Here is a 16,816-nt window from a genome sequence, read left to right as displayed (position 1 = left end):
CCTATGAGGAAAGACTGAAAAACTGGGGTTGTTTAGTCCGGAGACAAGAAGACTGAGGGGGGACATAAGTTTCGAGTACATAAAAGGTCGCTACAGGGAGGAGGATGAAAAATTGTTCAACCTAAGGATAGGGCAATGGGCTTAAATTGCAGCAAGGGAGGTTTAAATTGGACATTAGGAAAAAGTTCCTGTCAGGGCAGTTAAGAGCCGGAACAAATTATCTAGGGAGGTGGTGGGTTTTTATCATTGGAGATTTTTAAGAACAGGTGTGACAAACACCTGTCAGAAATGGTCTAGTTATTTCTTAGTCCTGCCCTGAGTGCAGGTGACTGGACTAGAAAACCTAGGGAGGCCCCTTCTAGTTCTACACTTATGATTCTATGACATGGTAAAGTGGTACACGTTTAACTATAATTTCCCCAAATTGTGATTAGAGATTCATTGTTAATCATGTTTAGGGTTTGTTTTCATATAAAGGGAAACAGACGCTATAGAGAAATTCAAAACAACTTGTTCCTTTAATCAATATAGATAATTAACACTCAAAAGTCTAACAGGACAAGTTAACAAATTGAGTCTTTTTATATTGCAAGTTCATTTATTGAAATAGTAGCGGTACTGTACTCTTTACTGGATACAGTTTCATAACTTAAGGTGAGGGAGAAAACATGTCAGGCCCCAACAGGAGTATTACAAGATGCATACAATCCTAGTTCACTCAAAGTACAGTGAAGGTGTTCATTCGCTTTGGTCATCATCCCAATCTTTCTTTCCTGATGGAGGTTTGGGCCCACCAGCTGGTTTTGCCATGATGATCTTGAGGAAAAAATAATTAGGTTAGATAACACTCACTTTGGATTTTTCCCTTCTATAGCTTGAGACATGCAGTTTGAGCAGCAGCCACTAAACTTATGCAGATCTGTTACTTTTGTACATTTTAACAGACAAGCTTTTGCCATTGGGTGTGTCCCGTATTTCTGCAAATACACTGAAAGTTGGCACATCATAAGATGCTGTTTTCCCCAATACAATTTCAGTATTCCCTCAGAAACCTTTTTCAAAAGGGAGAGGGGGATTCAAGATATACACTTTCACATCAAAAAAGATATGTTTAATATCTAGCTAGTTTGTGAGATAGTGACTGGGTTACTGAACACATGCAATATATTACAGGAAGTTTTTAAAGATAATCTGTAATGCACAAAATCTGAATAAACTGAAAATCTATTTTAAATCCCTGACATCAGGATTTCCAAGCATAAGCAGACTTCCAAAAATGCCAGCTACACCTCTCTCAAGTAGCACCGCACAATTTAGTTTCAGTAAATAAGATGAATTAACTACAGCACAGCAATCTGCCACAAATTGTATTTCAAACAGGTTGTTAAAAAGGTGAAACTGCTCACACACGTGCCCTTGAAAGCCAACAATACATATTAGTTCTGTGTTGAGTGTGGACACATTCATGCAACAGATGTCTCTCTCAATTCAGTATAACAAGCACCACCAGATCTTACAGCTTGCTATTTTTCAGGTTCATCTTTCCATTCATCCTTATCCCAGTGTCCTTGTTGTTTAGGGGCTTTTGGACCACCTGCTGGTTTTGCCATAATAATCTACAGAAGTTTTACATACATCATACACATTTCTGCTAAAGTTCCATAAAATACCAAGTCATTAAACTATCCAGAAAAGCCTTCAGCGCATTCCTTCCATTTTATTGTACAAGATGGATTTAAAATATAGATGTGGAAGGTTTTCTTTTTTGAAATACATACTACACATTTTCTTTGAGACAGTTACGCACTCATACCTGTGAAATTAAGAGCTACCAACTGTGGGTTGGTAAATCCAACATGTATGGATCTCAGTGATATGGCACCTTGCCTCACCTTTCCAAGATTTGAATCTAGCAATATGGTCAGCAATAATATATCTTGGTTTCACAAAAATAAAAACGGACTTAAGGTTATCAGTTTACTTTTTATAACGTATTCCTGACATGTACGAAGATGTCTCAAGTTAACTCTGAAGTTTGAAATCACTATCTCCCAAAGTCATTTCTTCAACTCACCTGATCTACTCTGAGCACAGTCACTGCAGCATTTGTAGCCAGCTTAATACCCCAGTGTTTTCCAAGATATGTGTCTAATACACCAGTTTCCAACATATCCTTCACAGCTGCAGCTTCAGCCTGTCAGAAAAAAATATGAACATTTTCAAAGTTTTATAGCACCAGATTTTCCTACCTTATTTCAAACTGTTCTACCTTTGTAATCCTAAACACCAACAGCCACACCCACCAAATGGTAACAAAATGACACTTCCCTGATTTTATCCCCCTTCCTCCAAATAAAACATTCATTTGAGCAATGTGAACTGAATCCTATGTGGTATTATCTGAGGTTTCTTCCCCAAAACAGAGCTCTTGTTCAAGAACATATTCTCGCTTCTCACATATACTACTACATGCACAATGGTTGTAACTAGTTTGCTGAAGAACAAAACATCCATTCTCATGATAGACTAAACTGTTCATCTAGCTTACTGATTAATATACTGCTCCAATTACTTTAAAGCTGAACACCTAAAATCTAGAACATAATTTATATCCTTAGGCATTTTATGTGGAGTATTCTGTTGCACAGAACCAAGTATTTTGGCAGGCATAATGTATGATACCATTTACCTCAATATCAAATCCAACATTTTTGTTGCCTTCTTGGTGCACTGCATAAAGTTTGGAGAGAACTTCATTGGCCTTTACTCCAGAATTTTCTGCTAGTGCTCGAGGAATGGCTTCAAATGCCTCAGCAAATTTCTTGATAGCATACTGGTCAAGCCCAGGACATGTCTAAAGCAAAGTTTGAAAACTGTTTAATATTTTAAAGGAAAAGAACTGGATGAAGAGAGAGAAAAACACATTATTTACCTCTCCATAAGATGCGATCTGCTTGGCCAACTCAATCTCTGTTGCACCACCACCAGGAACAAGACGTTTATCCTGTGAACAAAACCCCAAAAGATACATAATTATAAATGCAAAGTGGTTTGAGGTAGTTTTATTTTAAAGTAACCTGATTAGATTTTTAGTTTCTAGAACTAATTTCTGCCTTCATAAACAGATATTTTTCTTGGTAGAATATTACACAAGTGCAGAAATGCCAACTTCAAAAAGTGAGGCATTTTATTAGTATGGTTAAAGGTAAATATCTAGCATCTATTATTTCCAAATGTCTTTGGGAAAAGTTCATTACTTTACTAACAATGAAATGGAAGTGGTAAGAGTAAATTTGTTTCTATCTCAACTGACAACATGACTTGTTGGGAAAAATAGGAAAGACACTGTATATTAATACTGCTCCTCAGCTGATCATCTATTCTGGGAAGTCATTATGGAAGAGGCAGAATAAGAACTGCAAGGGACTCAGACTTGGACTCAAACTGTGGCAAAGTTGAAAGCTTAACATCTGACAGATTGTTTCCAAAAGCTTCATGTTTTCTACATAGTTTTTCAGCCTGTATTCACACTGAGGATTCTCCATCTTATTTTAAAATCAGTATCTTAATTGCAGTTTAAAGACAAAACTTTTGTCACAGACTAAGTTGTCCTAATTTATTAACTAAATATTTTTGTACGGTATCTAAGCATATTTAACATCCTCATCACCAATGACAGATACCAAGATCCAGATCTGCTGCTGCTCTCAGTTTCCAATGAGGATGGTAGGAGGTTGGGGAAACGGTCCACAGAGTGCCACCTATGAGTCACTGATTCTCTGGCCAGGGTGGAGTTTAGCTCTGCCAGCTTGTATTGGTCTCAGACAGATCATCTTGTCACTGAAGATGGAGTAAGCACAGTGCATTCTGGCCACAACCGATCTCCTAACTCCAGGGCTGAACAAGTGGCATAGGAATCAGTTACACACCCGCTCTTTGCCCACTGGAGATTTCCCCCATGCTAAGGAGATGCAAGTAGTTTCCGCATTGCAAGCGACAGAAGGGAGCAAAGCATGCCATAAAGTCTTCGCACAAATATCTTGGTCTACAGCTCTGTTTTAACAGAGAAGTATATTCATTTTACTCACCCTAGTGAGTACTTTGAAAGTATTAACACCATCATCTATAGCTCTCTCAATGTCATCCATTAGATTGTCTGTAGATCCACGGATTACTATGGTAGAAATGGCACCATCTTCCTTTTCTGTTCAGGAAAGACAGACTTAATTCTCTAGAAAACTTATTAAGATGTAGAACATTTATAAATAAGGTTCTAGTCATGACATAGAACCATGATCTCCTATAAATAGAAACATACCATGCTTAAACACAACTACTTGTGTATCCCCAACCTCCGACAAATAAACACTGTCACAATGACCCATTTCTTCTAGTGTAGGTGGAATCTGGAAAAAGAAGCACAAGTCAGAAAAAGATTCTGTTCATACAAAATAAATATCTCCACTGATTATACTCATTTGCAAATGGCATACCAATTTGGGAAGAGCGGTAGCGCCAAGAGTTTTACACAGTCTCCTGAGATCCCATTTTGAGTTCAATCTTTTAAAAAAAAGAAAAAAAAAAGAGTTCCTTTTAGTACCATGTTTCCAAGAACAATCTGAAGTTTACATTAGTTTGCATGGAAAAATAAAGGTTTCCTCCATAATTTGGCAGTTTTATGTAATATTATCAGAATTAGTTTAGTGGTATCCACTACAACACTACCATGGCATCAACCCCTCCAGTGCATTTCTGCAGTTGCTACTCTATGGTACAGGAATCAGTGCTAATATTAGAGAAATTGAAGAAGTAATGCTTTATTTTTAAGCACTTTTGTTCACTTGGAATCAAATTTTTTTTTTTAACTTAATATCTGTCTAACACTTTGAAAGTTTAACTATTAATCCTCAACATCTTTGTAATAGAGGAATAGCTATTATCTCCATTTTACTAATGGGGAAAATGAAGTTTAATAAGTTTAATGCTCAAGGTTACTAGGCCAACATCTGGTCTGCTGTACTGGACCATGTTTCATCACGAATAACCTCATGGGATCAAAATGCTGTTTCTCTGAACACGTTACAACTCTTTTGAAGTGTCACTGATTCTGTTTTGTAAACAGAAGAGTACCTTTTACATGCACAAGACTTTTCTGAGAGGATCAAAATATGAAAATTTAACACTAGCTGTTAGGTCTTTTTCATGGGGCTGTCCTGTACTTAATAATTATACCTATACTCAAAAATTTTCACTTATTTTTATAAAGTGAAATTTAGTGCCCATGGAAGATGCTAATCAACAGTCCTGGGGCAGAGTTCTTCCATTTATGCACTACCTATATTGTTTATACTTCCACACACCACTGCGCCATCATGTCTCTACTATGACTTGGGGAACCACCATTGTGATAGCCCTACCTCTATGCCCATTTCACCACTTTACTAAAATCACTAATGTGTCTTTTTAGAATATCTGATTTTGTTGACTGGAAAATTATTTTCAAATAATGAATAACTACAATATACAGACAATGCAACCGTTATACCAAAACTCCAGATTTAGCAAGGTGCAATCCATTGTCAGGAAACCCCAAGCTCTGTTTGGTAACAGACACACCCTAATTGTAACTAACTTAACGGACACTCAATTTCACCCTCTGTTGGAGGAAAAATAATCATCCACATTAGGTAATAATGTTTACATTACATATACCTTTGTATTCTGAGGACTTTGAGGAGAAAACAGCAAGTATGGTATGTATGGGTATTGACATTTAAATTACTTGTACCATGTTAATCCTTACCTGACTAACATAAGATTGTATTTATTGGCATAATGAAGTGCCATGTCTGCCACTTTGCCACCTGTTACTACAACATTTGCACCAGCATCAGCAATTGCCTTGACTTGCAGATCCATTAGATTTTCTTCTCCCTTGCTGAACTTCTTAAGTTCTTCAGCATTTTTTATCAGTACAGTGCCCTATCAAAAGGAAACATTTTTCAGTTTACAAAACACATCATATTGTGCCTAGAGCTTTTACATGAGATTTTGACAAACCAAAATGAACTTGTTCTTCTCCTATTCACCACTTCAACTCATGCTACTTTATCACTATTCCTCAAGTAAAAGATTAAGTGAAACATGTCAGATACTAAATTGCAGGTCAGCAAGGTTCAGCTCTGGACCACCAGGAGAGAAATTTCACAGCTGAAGATCCTATCTCTGGATGAGAAATTAAGGCATTCCTGAGTACAGATACAGCAACTGTTCATCTCTGCCCCTGTAGCTGCTCAAGTGTCAAGACAGTGCTTCCAAAAATAGAATATTAACCATACAGAATTTTACATACACACAAACCATCCTGGCTGCCAGTTTACTGTTAGAGTTCATTGTGATTTATGGAGAATAAGGTGTAATATCCGCCACGTGGCTAGCACCAAGTGAGCAGCCACATTCTGTACCAGCAGAAGCTTCTAAATGGTCTTCCAAGGTAGCTCCAGAACACATCGTACTAGTTTACTCTAGATGTCAAGTAGGCTTGTATCACTCTGGCAAGAGGAAAGTCACAACCATCCTACCCAGACACAGGTGGAAAGATGTTTCCAGCTACCACTGTTACCTTTAAAATCTAAGGAAGGCTTTACGGAGGCAAAGAAATAGTAATGTCCCATTCTGAACAAAAAGATAGATTGCCGTCATCCACATGCTCATGTCAGTGCAGTCTAAACCATTTACTTTTTCTGACAGCCTTACATTGGACAGAAGGGTGTGATGAATAACACCACTTTGCACACCTGACATGAGTCCCCAGGGGAGCTATATCTTTGCCCAATACTATCCTCTAGGACTTTTCAAAAGAAAAGAATCATGTCACTGCAATGCAGCTCCACTCACCCCTACCAGAGTTTATAACTTTTCAGGTAATTTTGTCAACCACCATGATGTAATATAGATATCTGCAATTAAGTCAGTTAATTAATTTGCAATTAAATCAAAGGTCATATTAAATAACCTAGTAGAGCAAAACTACTGTGTGTTGGGTACACAAGAATATCTTGAGCCTTAAACTCCATTTGGACTCAAATTATATTTGTATGCTAACATTTTGTGTTTTACGTTATCTGTCAGTGGTCTCAGGAAAAGTCTGAAAATGCATCTGCTCAAAGAAACACTTCATATTAAAGTTAGAGAAAAATATGGTTTAGACAGCTACAATAGAAAACCCTGAACTTCATTTTAACATAGAAGCTCAAGTCCCTTATTAAACAAAGTTGTCACCATCACCAATTGTCAAGGATATTTAAAGTTAACATTAATCTGAGAATAATACAGAGCAAGTACTAGATATGTACATAAATTGCTATGGGACTTCTTTAGGGCACCCACATACCTTAGTTTCAGTTATCATACCATCAAAAGGACAGGAATACACAGCTATTTTGGCATCTTTGACAGAAGTAACATCTCCTTCAGTTTCTTTTTTAAAAACCATACCATGAAGGACTGAAGAGGCAGACACACCAGAGCCCTAAAGAGAATAAAGGGGACAGATAAAGATCACATTTTAGTACACCAATCCACCACAATCAAGCTACACTTGCTCTTTTAAAAAAAGAAAGTCTCACGTCTGAACATGCTTAGATATGTTTCTATTCCAGGATAAGGAAAAACACTATGCTAATTGAGGAATACTGAATATTCTTCTCTAGAAATACACAGTTGAAGATTTATTCCATGGCAGTAACAATTAGAAATGTATAGTGATCCGGTTTTCTGCTCCCAGTCAGGGAGAAGGATTAGCAAGAAAGAAGTTGATGGGAAGCACAAGTTTAGCCCATCCTGTCATCCTTACTGAGGTCTAATATCCCACTGACCGATTAAGAGCAACGGGATCAGGCCCGTAACATTCTGCATCCTCCCCCACCCCAGTCTGAACATCTGGGTTGCATTTTAATTGAAGGTACGATTACTGAAAAACATATTGGTTGAGCTTTTAGCTCATGAAGCTGATTTGTTTAACAGCCAAATACTTAAAGAGTTCTGCCCCTCAAGTCTACAGGCGATTCAGCTCTAAGCCAAGTACTGCACAGAAAATATCTTGAAACTAGGAATACCAGAGTTTAGTAAAAATAATTTAATTGAATGTGCGATAACAATGTATCTACATTACTGAAGCCGTGCCTCAATCTATCAAAAATAAAGACAATCTTAAAGGCAAGGCTAGGCTAGGGTGAAGGACAACAGAAATGTAACATTTTATGATCCAAATGTTAGCTATTTTCATGAGAGTTATCTAATACAGTAACAGCAATACCAGAACTTATTCCTCGGGGCATGCTTCACAAGCGCAGAATTAATGTCTCCTGCAGATATTTCTCCGCCCCCACAAAATATTTGATTCTGACAGGGAGGCAAAGGGAAGCCATGAGAGAGGTCACGCTGCAATTATACCTTTTGCCCACCAGGGGCTGATGTGGTGCCAGAAGAGAGGGCAGCCAGCTGCAGAGAGGGTGGAGGCAGTGGCTGCCTTCCTCAAACTGCCATGCCTGCAGGACCAGGTTAGGAGGCACACGATATGGGGGGAACGAACATAGTGGGGCACATGGGGCTGCTGGGGAGTCACAAACTGGGGTTCAAAAGGGCTAGTGAGGGTACAGGAGTTAGTGGGGTAACAACATTAAGCCAAGGGCTGAATGGGAGTGAGGGTACAGGGCCACATGGGGACATGTGCAGATATGCCTGGCTGAATGAGGAATGGGCATGCAGGGACACAGGGACAGATGTGCCTGACTGAAAGGGAGAGTCAGTGTCTGCATGGGGGATGCTCCTCAACACCCCCCCCTCACCCCCCAAAAAAACAAAACAAAAAACCAACCTGTTCCATACTTCTCCCACCCACGCCCAACAACCAGGTTCACTCCCAAGTCTCCTTCCCAGAAATTACTTCCCTCCTGCTCAGCTCCTCCTTTGCCCGACTCCCCCAAGCTTTTGCACTGCTTTTGAGTGTGCAGCAAATATGTTTCTGAATTGTAGTTTAAATGAATTATTACTCAGAGTTCCATATTTAATAGGCCTAGAAATATCTGTCAAAAAACATTTCCGGAATCTTTTTTGTTGTCTGTATTGTTACAGACATAATTGCTGACAAGTATTGTGAAATAAATTACCAAAATAATTGAAACTGGCATGATTATATTGTGTTATTTTGATTAATAAAATATGCAGAATTTTGAAGAATTTTAAAATATTGCGCACAGAATTTAATTTTTTCGTGCAGAATTCCCTCAGGAGTAAGAATTAGTCATGCTTTAGTGAAAAAAGTTCATAGCTTACCAAAATTTTGCATACTCTGATGCTGTCAACATTGAAATGACCAGAATTAGGAAGAATAGATACTGTTTAAGAAAAGAAACATGTATTATATAATTTAAGTGCAAAGTACAAATGTGACACTAGAAAATCATATGCATCGTATATATAGAAAATACTGTATTAATAAGATGTTTAGTTTCAAAAGCCTTTAAACAAATAAAGAGATCAAGAAATGAACTGTCAAATTTTACATTAGCAGGAAACAGTTACCCTCCTCGATGATCAGTTACAGATAAGCATAGGTAGTGTAACGCTGAGAAAGCGGAACTCTTCACTATGAAGTAGCAGTATTTGGCACAGCAAGAGAACACAAATCAGTGAAGCCAGCAGGCCAAGTTTAGCCTGTGCCCACTTACGCCAAGGCTGAATTTGGCTCAAAGTATTTTGAGGAAAAATTCACACTATTGATGAGAGTTGTATTCTTAAGCTCTGAAAGATGGGGAGCTCTATATAACAAAACACACCAACATCACATTAGATTAAGTCGTGCATTTAAGAGCATGAGTGCAACTGCAAAGATGAAAACAGATTTTCATCCTGAAAACGTATGGCTTACTAGAAAGCCATACGGACTAACCATAGCTCGGCCACAATGAGCATGAAGAGAATTCAGTGGGTAAGAGGAAAAGAAATACCATCTCCCTCTCTCCCTTTCCCCCAAAGGCATGAGACCTAATATATTCAGCTCATTTAGCCTGATACTTGAATAGCTGGCAGTGTCTTTCACCTATGATGTGAGCACTTGAATAACAGAACAAAGATTAAAAACAAGCTTGCATTCAGTTTAGATACATACAAGATACAAACTTCTTTACTTACCACATGCCTGAGCAATAAGCTTTGCTAGAAAGATTTCATTGCCATATTGTTTACTCATTACTGAGGTGTGCAGCAAAGACGCCACTTCTTCAACATCATGCAGATTCTTTGCAGAACAGCATACTAAGTCAGGAAGAATTTCTAGGGCTTTCTTGCAGGCTTTTTCATAACCTTCTATCACCTGTAATGCAAATGACAAAGTTCACTGACATTCTAACCTCCTCCACCGAACTGTACATTCATGTTCACTATGTTGCCTCCTGAAAGAGTCTGAAAGTATCATGTGCCAGCAATGCCAATGTACACTGGCCAAACCAGACAGTCTCTATGCAAAAGAATAAATGGACACACATCTGACATCAGGAATCATAACCAGTAGGAGAACACTTCAACCTCTCTGGCGACTCAGTAAAAGATTTAAGGGTGGCAATTTTGCAACAACAAAGCTTCAAAAACAGACTCCAATGAGAAACTGCGGAGCTTGAATTAATATGCAAACTAGATACCATTACCTTGGGTTTGAACAGAGACTGGGAATGGCTGGGTCATTACACATATGGAATCTATTTCCCTATGTTAAGTATCCTCACACCTTCTTGTTAACTGTCTAAATGGGCCATCTTGATTATCACTACAAAAGTTTTTTTCTCCTGCTGATAATAGCTCATCTTAATTAATTAGCCTCTTACAGTTTGTATGGCAACTTCCACCTTTTCTCTGTATGTGTATACACATATCTTCTTACTATATGTTCCATTCTATGCATCCAATGAAGTGGGCTGTAGCCCACGAAAGCTTATGCTCTAATAAATTTGTTAGTCTCTAAGGGGCCACAAGTACTCCTGTTCTTTTTAAAGTATCAATGCATACATTATGTATATACTGTCATTTGAAAGTTGACTAAAGGGACCAGCCAAAAGGGATGGAGATCATCACCAATACATTGCAAATATTCAAGATTACAGATGTGATTAAGTAATACATAACCCAAGATCACTGATTAATCCGTATTAGTAATCATCTACCAATGTTCATGCAGCATGAATATTAAATTAACTACATGCCTCTGAAATGGAAAGTCCCATCCTCAAAAGTTCCTCTGCTAGCTCAAGAAGGGTGCCAGCAAAAACAAGGACAAAGTTTGTTCCATCTCCAACTTCTTGCTCTTGCATATGGGAAGCCATTACAATCATTTTTGCAGCAGGGTGCTGGACCTGTTAAAGGAGTCAGACATATTAATTTAACTGTTAATATCCCGGTTAGTCAAATTTAAAAGTATATAGCCCTAAAGTTCTTTGTATGTATCAAATATAAGCTCCTTTTTGGTTAAAAATCTGATCTAAAGTTAACCAGAATTATAAACTAGATGGGGAAAAAGCAAGCTAAACAGTAATATTTTACTACGTTTGGCAAATTACACAATAAGCAGGAGTGTAACATATGAGAATTGCAAGACTCTGGAATACTGCTGTAGGGTTAAGACAATAGAAAAAAGGCACTTCCTTTCTTCCCCACTTCTAATGGACAACTGCATTATTTTTATGGGATACCAGTGTGGCACATGTAAATTACCTTATCTTGACAAGGTCAGTTGAACATCTAAACTTCAAGCAACACTGAGTTTTGTTTATGCATATATAAACAGTTGATCAGCTCTAAGCTATACTTTGCAATCTGCACAAAAATGGCAGCTCTTCCCCCTTCAAATAAACAATTTAATAGCAAAGTGCTTTATCTATTCTTGGATACTTTTATAGCTACAATTATGGTGTCTAAGCCATGGTGACATGCAAGATTGCTTATAATAAGCAATTAAGACTCCTGTATTTTAGCACTCTACTGAAATTTTACAGTACTGAGAATATTGGAAAAACAAGGAAATCTAACCATGCATGTAAATACAGATTAAAAAATATCAAATTAAAAAAGTAGTAAATACATTTTCTTAAACATTTTTGCTTTGTGTTCACTTGCTAATTTTAGAATTCAATCATTTATAATGGTCCCTTATTTAAAGTAAATTAGGAAAGTTCTATAGCAGTGATACTCAGACTTCAGTGGTTCAGGAGCTAAATTAGCAATCAACATCACCCAAAAGAGCCATAGTAGTGTGAATTCATTGTTTCATTTACTATTTCTATATATTATTCTCACAGCAAAATGACTGATCAAGTATTATTATTTTATCAACTACAATTGGTTAATAACATAGTAAAATATCCTGATTGGTTAATAATTAAACCAGTGTTTTAATATCATGTGTTGCAAAGAGCCGCGGGAGACACACTGAAGAGCCACTTGCAGCTCAGGAACCTCAGTGTGAGTATTACTATTCAATAATTCAACACAACATTATTCATTGGTTGACAGAGGCATCACATAATTGAGTTTCTATTTAACTGATGCAGTAAATGACATGTCATGTCAGCTTCTGCACAATTCTATTAACTTTCTCATTGCAGGGTAACATCACGTCCCCAACATCCCTAAAACCAAAAGTGAGAATTCTAAGCAGGTAGAGAAACATGTGAAAGTTGGCAGCAACAAGAAATTAACGTTGCACTTATTTCTTTTGAACAAGAGTCTTCCACACAAGATATCAGCAATTACAGTCCATGTCTCTTTAATTCCTAAACTCTACTCCTATTTTGAGGAGAAAGAGAAGCAAATACCAATAATAATATTCAATAATCCAAGTGTCTTTGTAGCAGGGCCTGTCACTACTGGAGCTCTGAAAAGCCCTTCTATTTTTTTTTTTCTGTTGTGTGTATATTTGCTACACTCCTCTCAGGGTCCAATTATGAATTAGATTATTTAGAAACTGTAGCCCTGATCCTACGAACTTACTCTTATTAATAAAACTGAGTAAAAGTCTTAGATGTTGAAATAAACTTTAGCTAGTTGGGTGCAAGTAAAAATCTTTTAACACAAAAAAGCACTTACCTCCAACTCCCTTAAGATAGTTGCAGCATCGTTTGTCATGAAAAGCTTCTCAAGATGATTGATAACCATTTTGTTCATTCCTAAATGATAAAGAGCTTATCAATTCTTATTTTACACAATTGTAAATACTTTACAGTTTGAATTGGTGTTATTTGGTTAATTCTTCTAATCTCATGCAATCGATGGACTATTTTTGCTATAAGTATTTATAACAAAGCAGTTTACCATAATCAGTTTCCTCTGTAAAGAAGTGGTTTGGGATATTCTGACCTTCACAATTTTTAGCCCTATAAACATTTGTAAATTTGGATTGAGGAACCTGTAAGACCTCTCTTCTGAAATGAAGTTTTGGAGTTACATTAAGGGGATACTATAAATTTAAACAGAATTAGTTTTTTTGTAATCCTATTCTTACATAATTTAAGATAACTAACAAAAATGTACCAGCACAATATATTTTTCTTTAGTTTTCCAGTTTACTTTGTGCATTTGATAGTGCAGTGTGTAGTCAGTTTAATCATATCCCCTACAAAATGTTTCTTCACCTTCTGTGGATCTTACACATAACAGCAAATGGGACCAAAAAAAATTAAATTAGGACAATGATGATAATTCCACAAAAACAGACTTGAGGACTCAGAGGCAGGTATGGTACATTAAACTTTTTAAAAAAAATTGACCAGACTGAAAATGTTCCTTTATTGAAATCACATGACTAAAGACATTTATGACCGAAGTTTTACCGTAAACAATGAAACGGTTATCCTTCAAGAAAAACAAATATAGCTTCTTTGTACATAAATATTACAATAAACAGTATAAAATTAGAGAAGGTTACCATTTGGTCCAAGAGCTGTACGGGTGGTTTGGGCAAGCTCCTTACATGCCTGTATGTTCCTAAATACAGCTTCTTCTAATCCTGAAAAATGCTACCCAAAAAAAAAAAAAAAAAAAAGTTTATTGCTTAGAATCAGAGGTTCTAACAAAAAAATCTGGAAGAATTACAGTCACTTGTCATTTGACAGCCTGGATGGCTTCACTAAAGTCAATACCAAAACTTCCAATGAGTTATTTTGGAGGGAAATCCTGTTTACACAAAAGTTTAAACAAAAATTCAATCCTACTATTTCAAAAACAGTGACAAAGAAGCTAACATACACTGGCTCTCAACTGCAGAGTTTAGCAATTAAAGCAAATTTATGAATATGAAAGAGGAAAGTTGGGTCAACACTCAACAGATTGAACCCCATAAGCCTGTCCAAGTAAATCAGGGACTTCTGGTGAGGTTATTGGCTTATCGTGGGCCTGACAAATGTCCTCCACACCTACTTTCCTGAGAAAAATGTATGCACCATCACTCCCATCAAGAGCATACCCCCAAAGTTATACCATTTTCACCACTCCCACATTAATAAGTCAACTATGCTCCACAAAATAAAAACAATTTCAAACTCCTTCCCACATACATTCGTTTGTAAATTCAGAGCTCCTTCTATCAGTTAATAAATCATGTCTCCTCTCACACACACCTCTGCAAAGCTCATCTGGGTGCCCTCTAAAAGTCCCAGAGAAAGGTCTGCTTACCAAGCTCTCTCACAACTTCAGGAAAGGTAGAAGCAGCTCCAGCTGTTCTGTTCCTCTGTCCCTTCTTGTTAAAGGAGAACCAGCATCTGTGCCATTTTGCTTCCCCTGTTCTCCTCTCTACAAGAGTTCAGCAGCTCCTGCAACTATTCCCTACCGCCAACTACTCTCTTGTGAATAAAGAAAAGCAGAAAGTTCCCTAAGCAGTTTGTGTCTCCCATTCTCCAACCCTTTAAGTAGCAGTGCTTAGAAACCTCTGTTGCTTTCTTCTCCCTTCCAGAGAAGGAGTCAGCAATTACCTAGTCCCTCTCTGTCCATTTGTTTGAGCAAAGTTTCCATTCTCCTAGACAGGTTTGTCAACTCCTGCCAAAATACATGTTAAAAATATTAATTCAATGTTGAGTGTGGCACTGTACTAAGTACTTTGCTTTTCTGGAATCTTTTTTATACAGTATGGCAAGAATAGACTAACATAAGGGCATTCATTGGTAACAGGAGTGAGTTAATTTATTAGTATTTGCATTCCACAGCTGTAGCTTGTTTGTGCTAAACACTGTGTGGATATATATCAAAACAATTCCTTACCCAAACAGCTTGCAATATAGAAAGCCAAGCAACCTACATAGGGGGAGGGATCAGAATCAATAAAAATAAGAGTTGTGGTTGAAGGGCCTAACAGCTGCTCAAATTACCCACTGTCAGTTGCCTAGTACTTTGGGGGGCATTATTGCTAATACTTCCATAGATTCCAAGGCCAGGAAGGACTGCTGTGATCTAGTCTGACCTGTATATTATAGGCCATTGAATTTCCCCACAATAATTCCAAGATCATATCTTTTAGAAAAACACCCAATCTTGATTTAAAAATGGCCAGTGATGGAAAAGTAACGATTGGAACAATTATTCTCACCACTAATAATGTACATCTTTCAATCTGAATTTGTCTAGCTTCAATTTCCAGCCATTGGATCATTTTATATCTTTCACTGCTAACCTGAGGAGCCCATTATTAAATATTTGTTCTCCATGTAAGTGCTTTTAGACTGTAATCAAGTCAGCCCCTCACGTTCTCTTTGTTATGCTAAAGAAATGAAACTCTTTGAACCTATCCTTAAATCTTTCTTAGCTCTTCTGTGAATCCTCTCCAATTTGTCAACATCCTTCTTGATTTATGGGCACCAGAACGGGGCACAGGATTCCAGCAGCGGTCACGCCGGGGCCCAATACAGAGAGCTCCAGTAACCGCACCGCTCCTACTCAAGTCTCCCCTATTGACGCATCCCAAGATTGCGGCGGCTCTTTGCTCACAGCATCGCCCTGGGAGCTCCCATTCACCTGCTTATCCACCACCAGTTTCCACCAACTGTTTCCAGTCACTGCTCTCCACAATTCTTTCCAGTGGGACTCAAGGGGGACGGCGGCGGGACGGGAAGAAGAGGGGGTGACGCCATTAGGGACCAGGGGGAAGGAGAGGCCAGGGCACCTATGGGTCCAGACCGGCGCGAACCAGGACCAGGGACAAAGGCCGCCCAGGCAACGGGGGCCGCGAGCCCAGAACAGGGTAAAACCGGCAGGTGTAAAGGGGAGATTCGCTCCAGCCCGGACCCCGCAGCCGGCTCGGCCCCACCCAGCCCCTTCCCGGGTTGCAGCTGCGCACCCCGCCGGCGGCCAGGCGCGAACCCGCCGTTGAGAGAGAGACGCGGGGGGAGGGGGGCGGAAGAGCTCCCCCGAGTCCGCTTCTCGCGGCCGGAGCCCCCCGCTCCCCACCAGGCCGAGGGGGAGGGGCGACGCGACAGGCCCCGCCCCCCTCCCCGCGTGGAGCCGCAGGGTCCAGCCCGGGCTACGCTTCTGGAAGCTTCTCCGGCCCGGCCCCGGCGGCGCGCGGGAACCCCAGGCCCGGCCCCGCTCTCACCTTCGCGCCTTCCTTCAGCATCTGGGCGAAGCCCGGGGCCTTGGGCACGTGCAGCGCCATGTCCGCTCGGAGCAGCGAGGCCGGCCGCGCGCTGCGTTGCACGAGCTGAACCACGGCACACGGGAGAATGGAGGGAGCCTGCGCGCGCAACTCACAAGCTCCTCCCCTGGCACGCAGGCGCAGAGG

The 16,816-nt window shown here is 39.1% G+C and overlaps 1 protein-coding gene across 3 annotated transcripts; it reads right to left on the bottom strand.

The window, feature by feature from the left end:
* Positions 1-495: 495 nt before the first annotated feature.
* CCT8 (chaperonin containing TCP1 subunit 8) lies at positions 496-16,813 on the bottom strand. Of its 3 annotated transcripts, none has more exons than XM_037905391.2 (16): positions 16,631-16,813; positions 13,976-14,066; positions 13,138-13,217; positions 11,259-11,408; positions 10,195-10,375; positions 9,337-9,398; positions 7,394-7,531; positions 5,804-5,982; positions 4,494-4,560; positions 4,319-4,406; positions 4,089-4,204; positions 2,933-3,004; positions 2,690-2,854; positions 2,075-2,194; positions 1,518-1,616; positions 496-816 (listed from the first exon to the last, which is right to left on the bottom strand). In XM_037905391.2, exons 1-15 carry the CDS (start codon positions 16,688-16,690, stop codon positions 1,524-1,526), a joined length of 1,662 nt encoding a protein of 553 aa, XP_037761319.1. In that variant the 5' UTR covers positions 16,691-16,813; the 3' UTR covers positions 496-816; positions 1,518-1,523. The 3 variants fall into 3 exon arrangements, with proteins under 3 accessions (XP_037761319.1, XP_037761332.1, XP_027688668.2); XM_037905404.2 differs by lacking the exon at positions 16,631-16,813 and adding an exon at positions 14,722-16,298; XM_027832867.3 differs by lacking the exon at positions 1,518-1,616 and having other exon boundaries at positions 16,631-16,771.
* Positions 16,814-16,816: the final 3 nt, after the last annotated feature.

This window comes from Chelonia mydas, chromosome 1 (assembly GCF_015237465.2).
Source record: "Chelonia mydas isolate rCheMyd1 chromosome 1, rCheMyd1.pri.v2, whole genome shotgun sequence".
Lineage (NCBI taxonomy): Eukaryota > Metazoa > Chordata > Testudines > Cheloniidae > Chelonia > Chelonia mydas.
The sequence above is the reverse complement of the archived record's forward strand: the minus strand, read 5'-3'. Positions and strand labels throughout refer to the sequence as shown.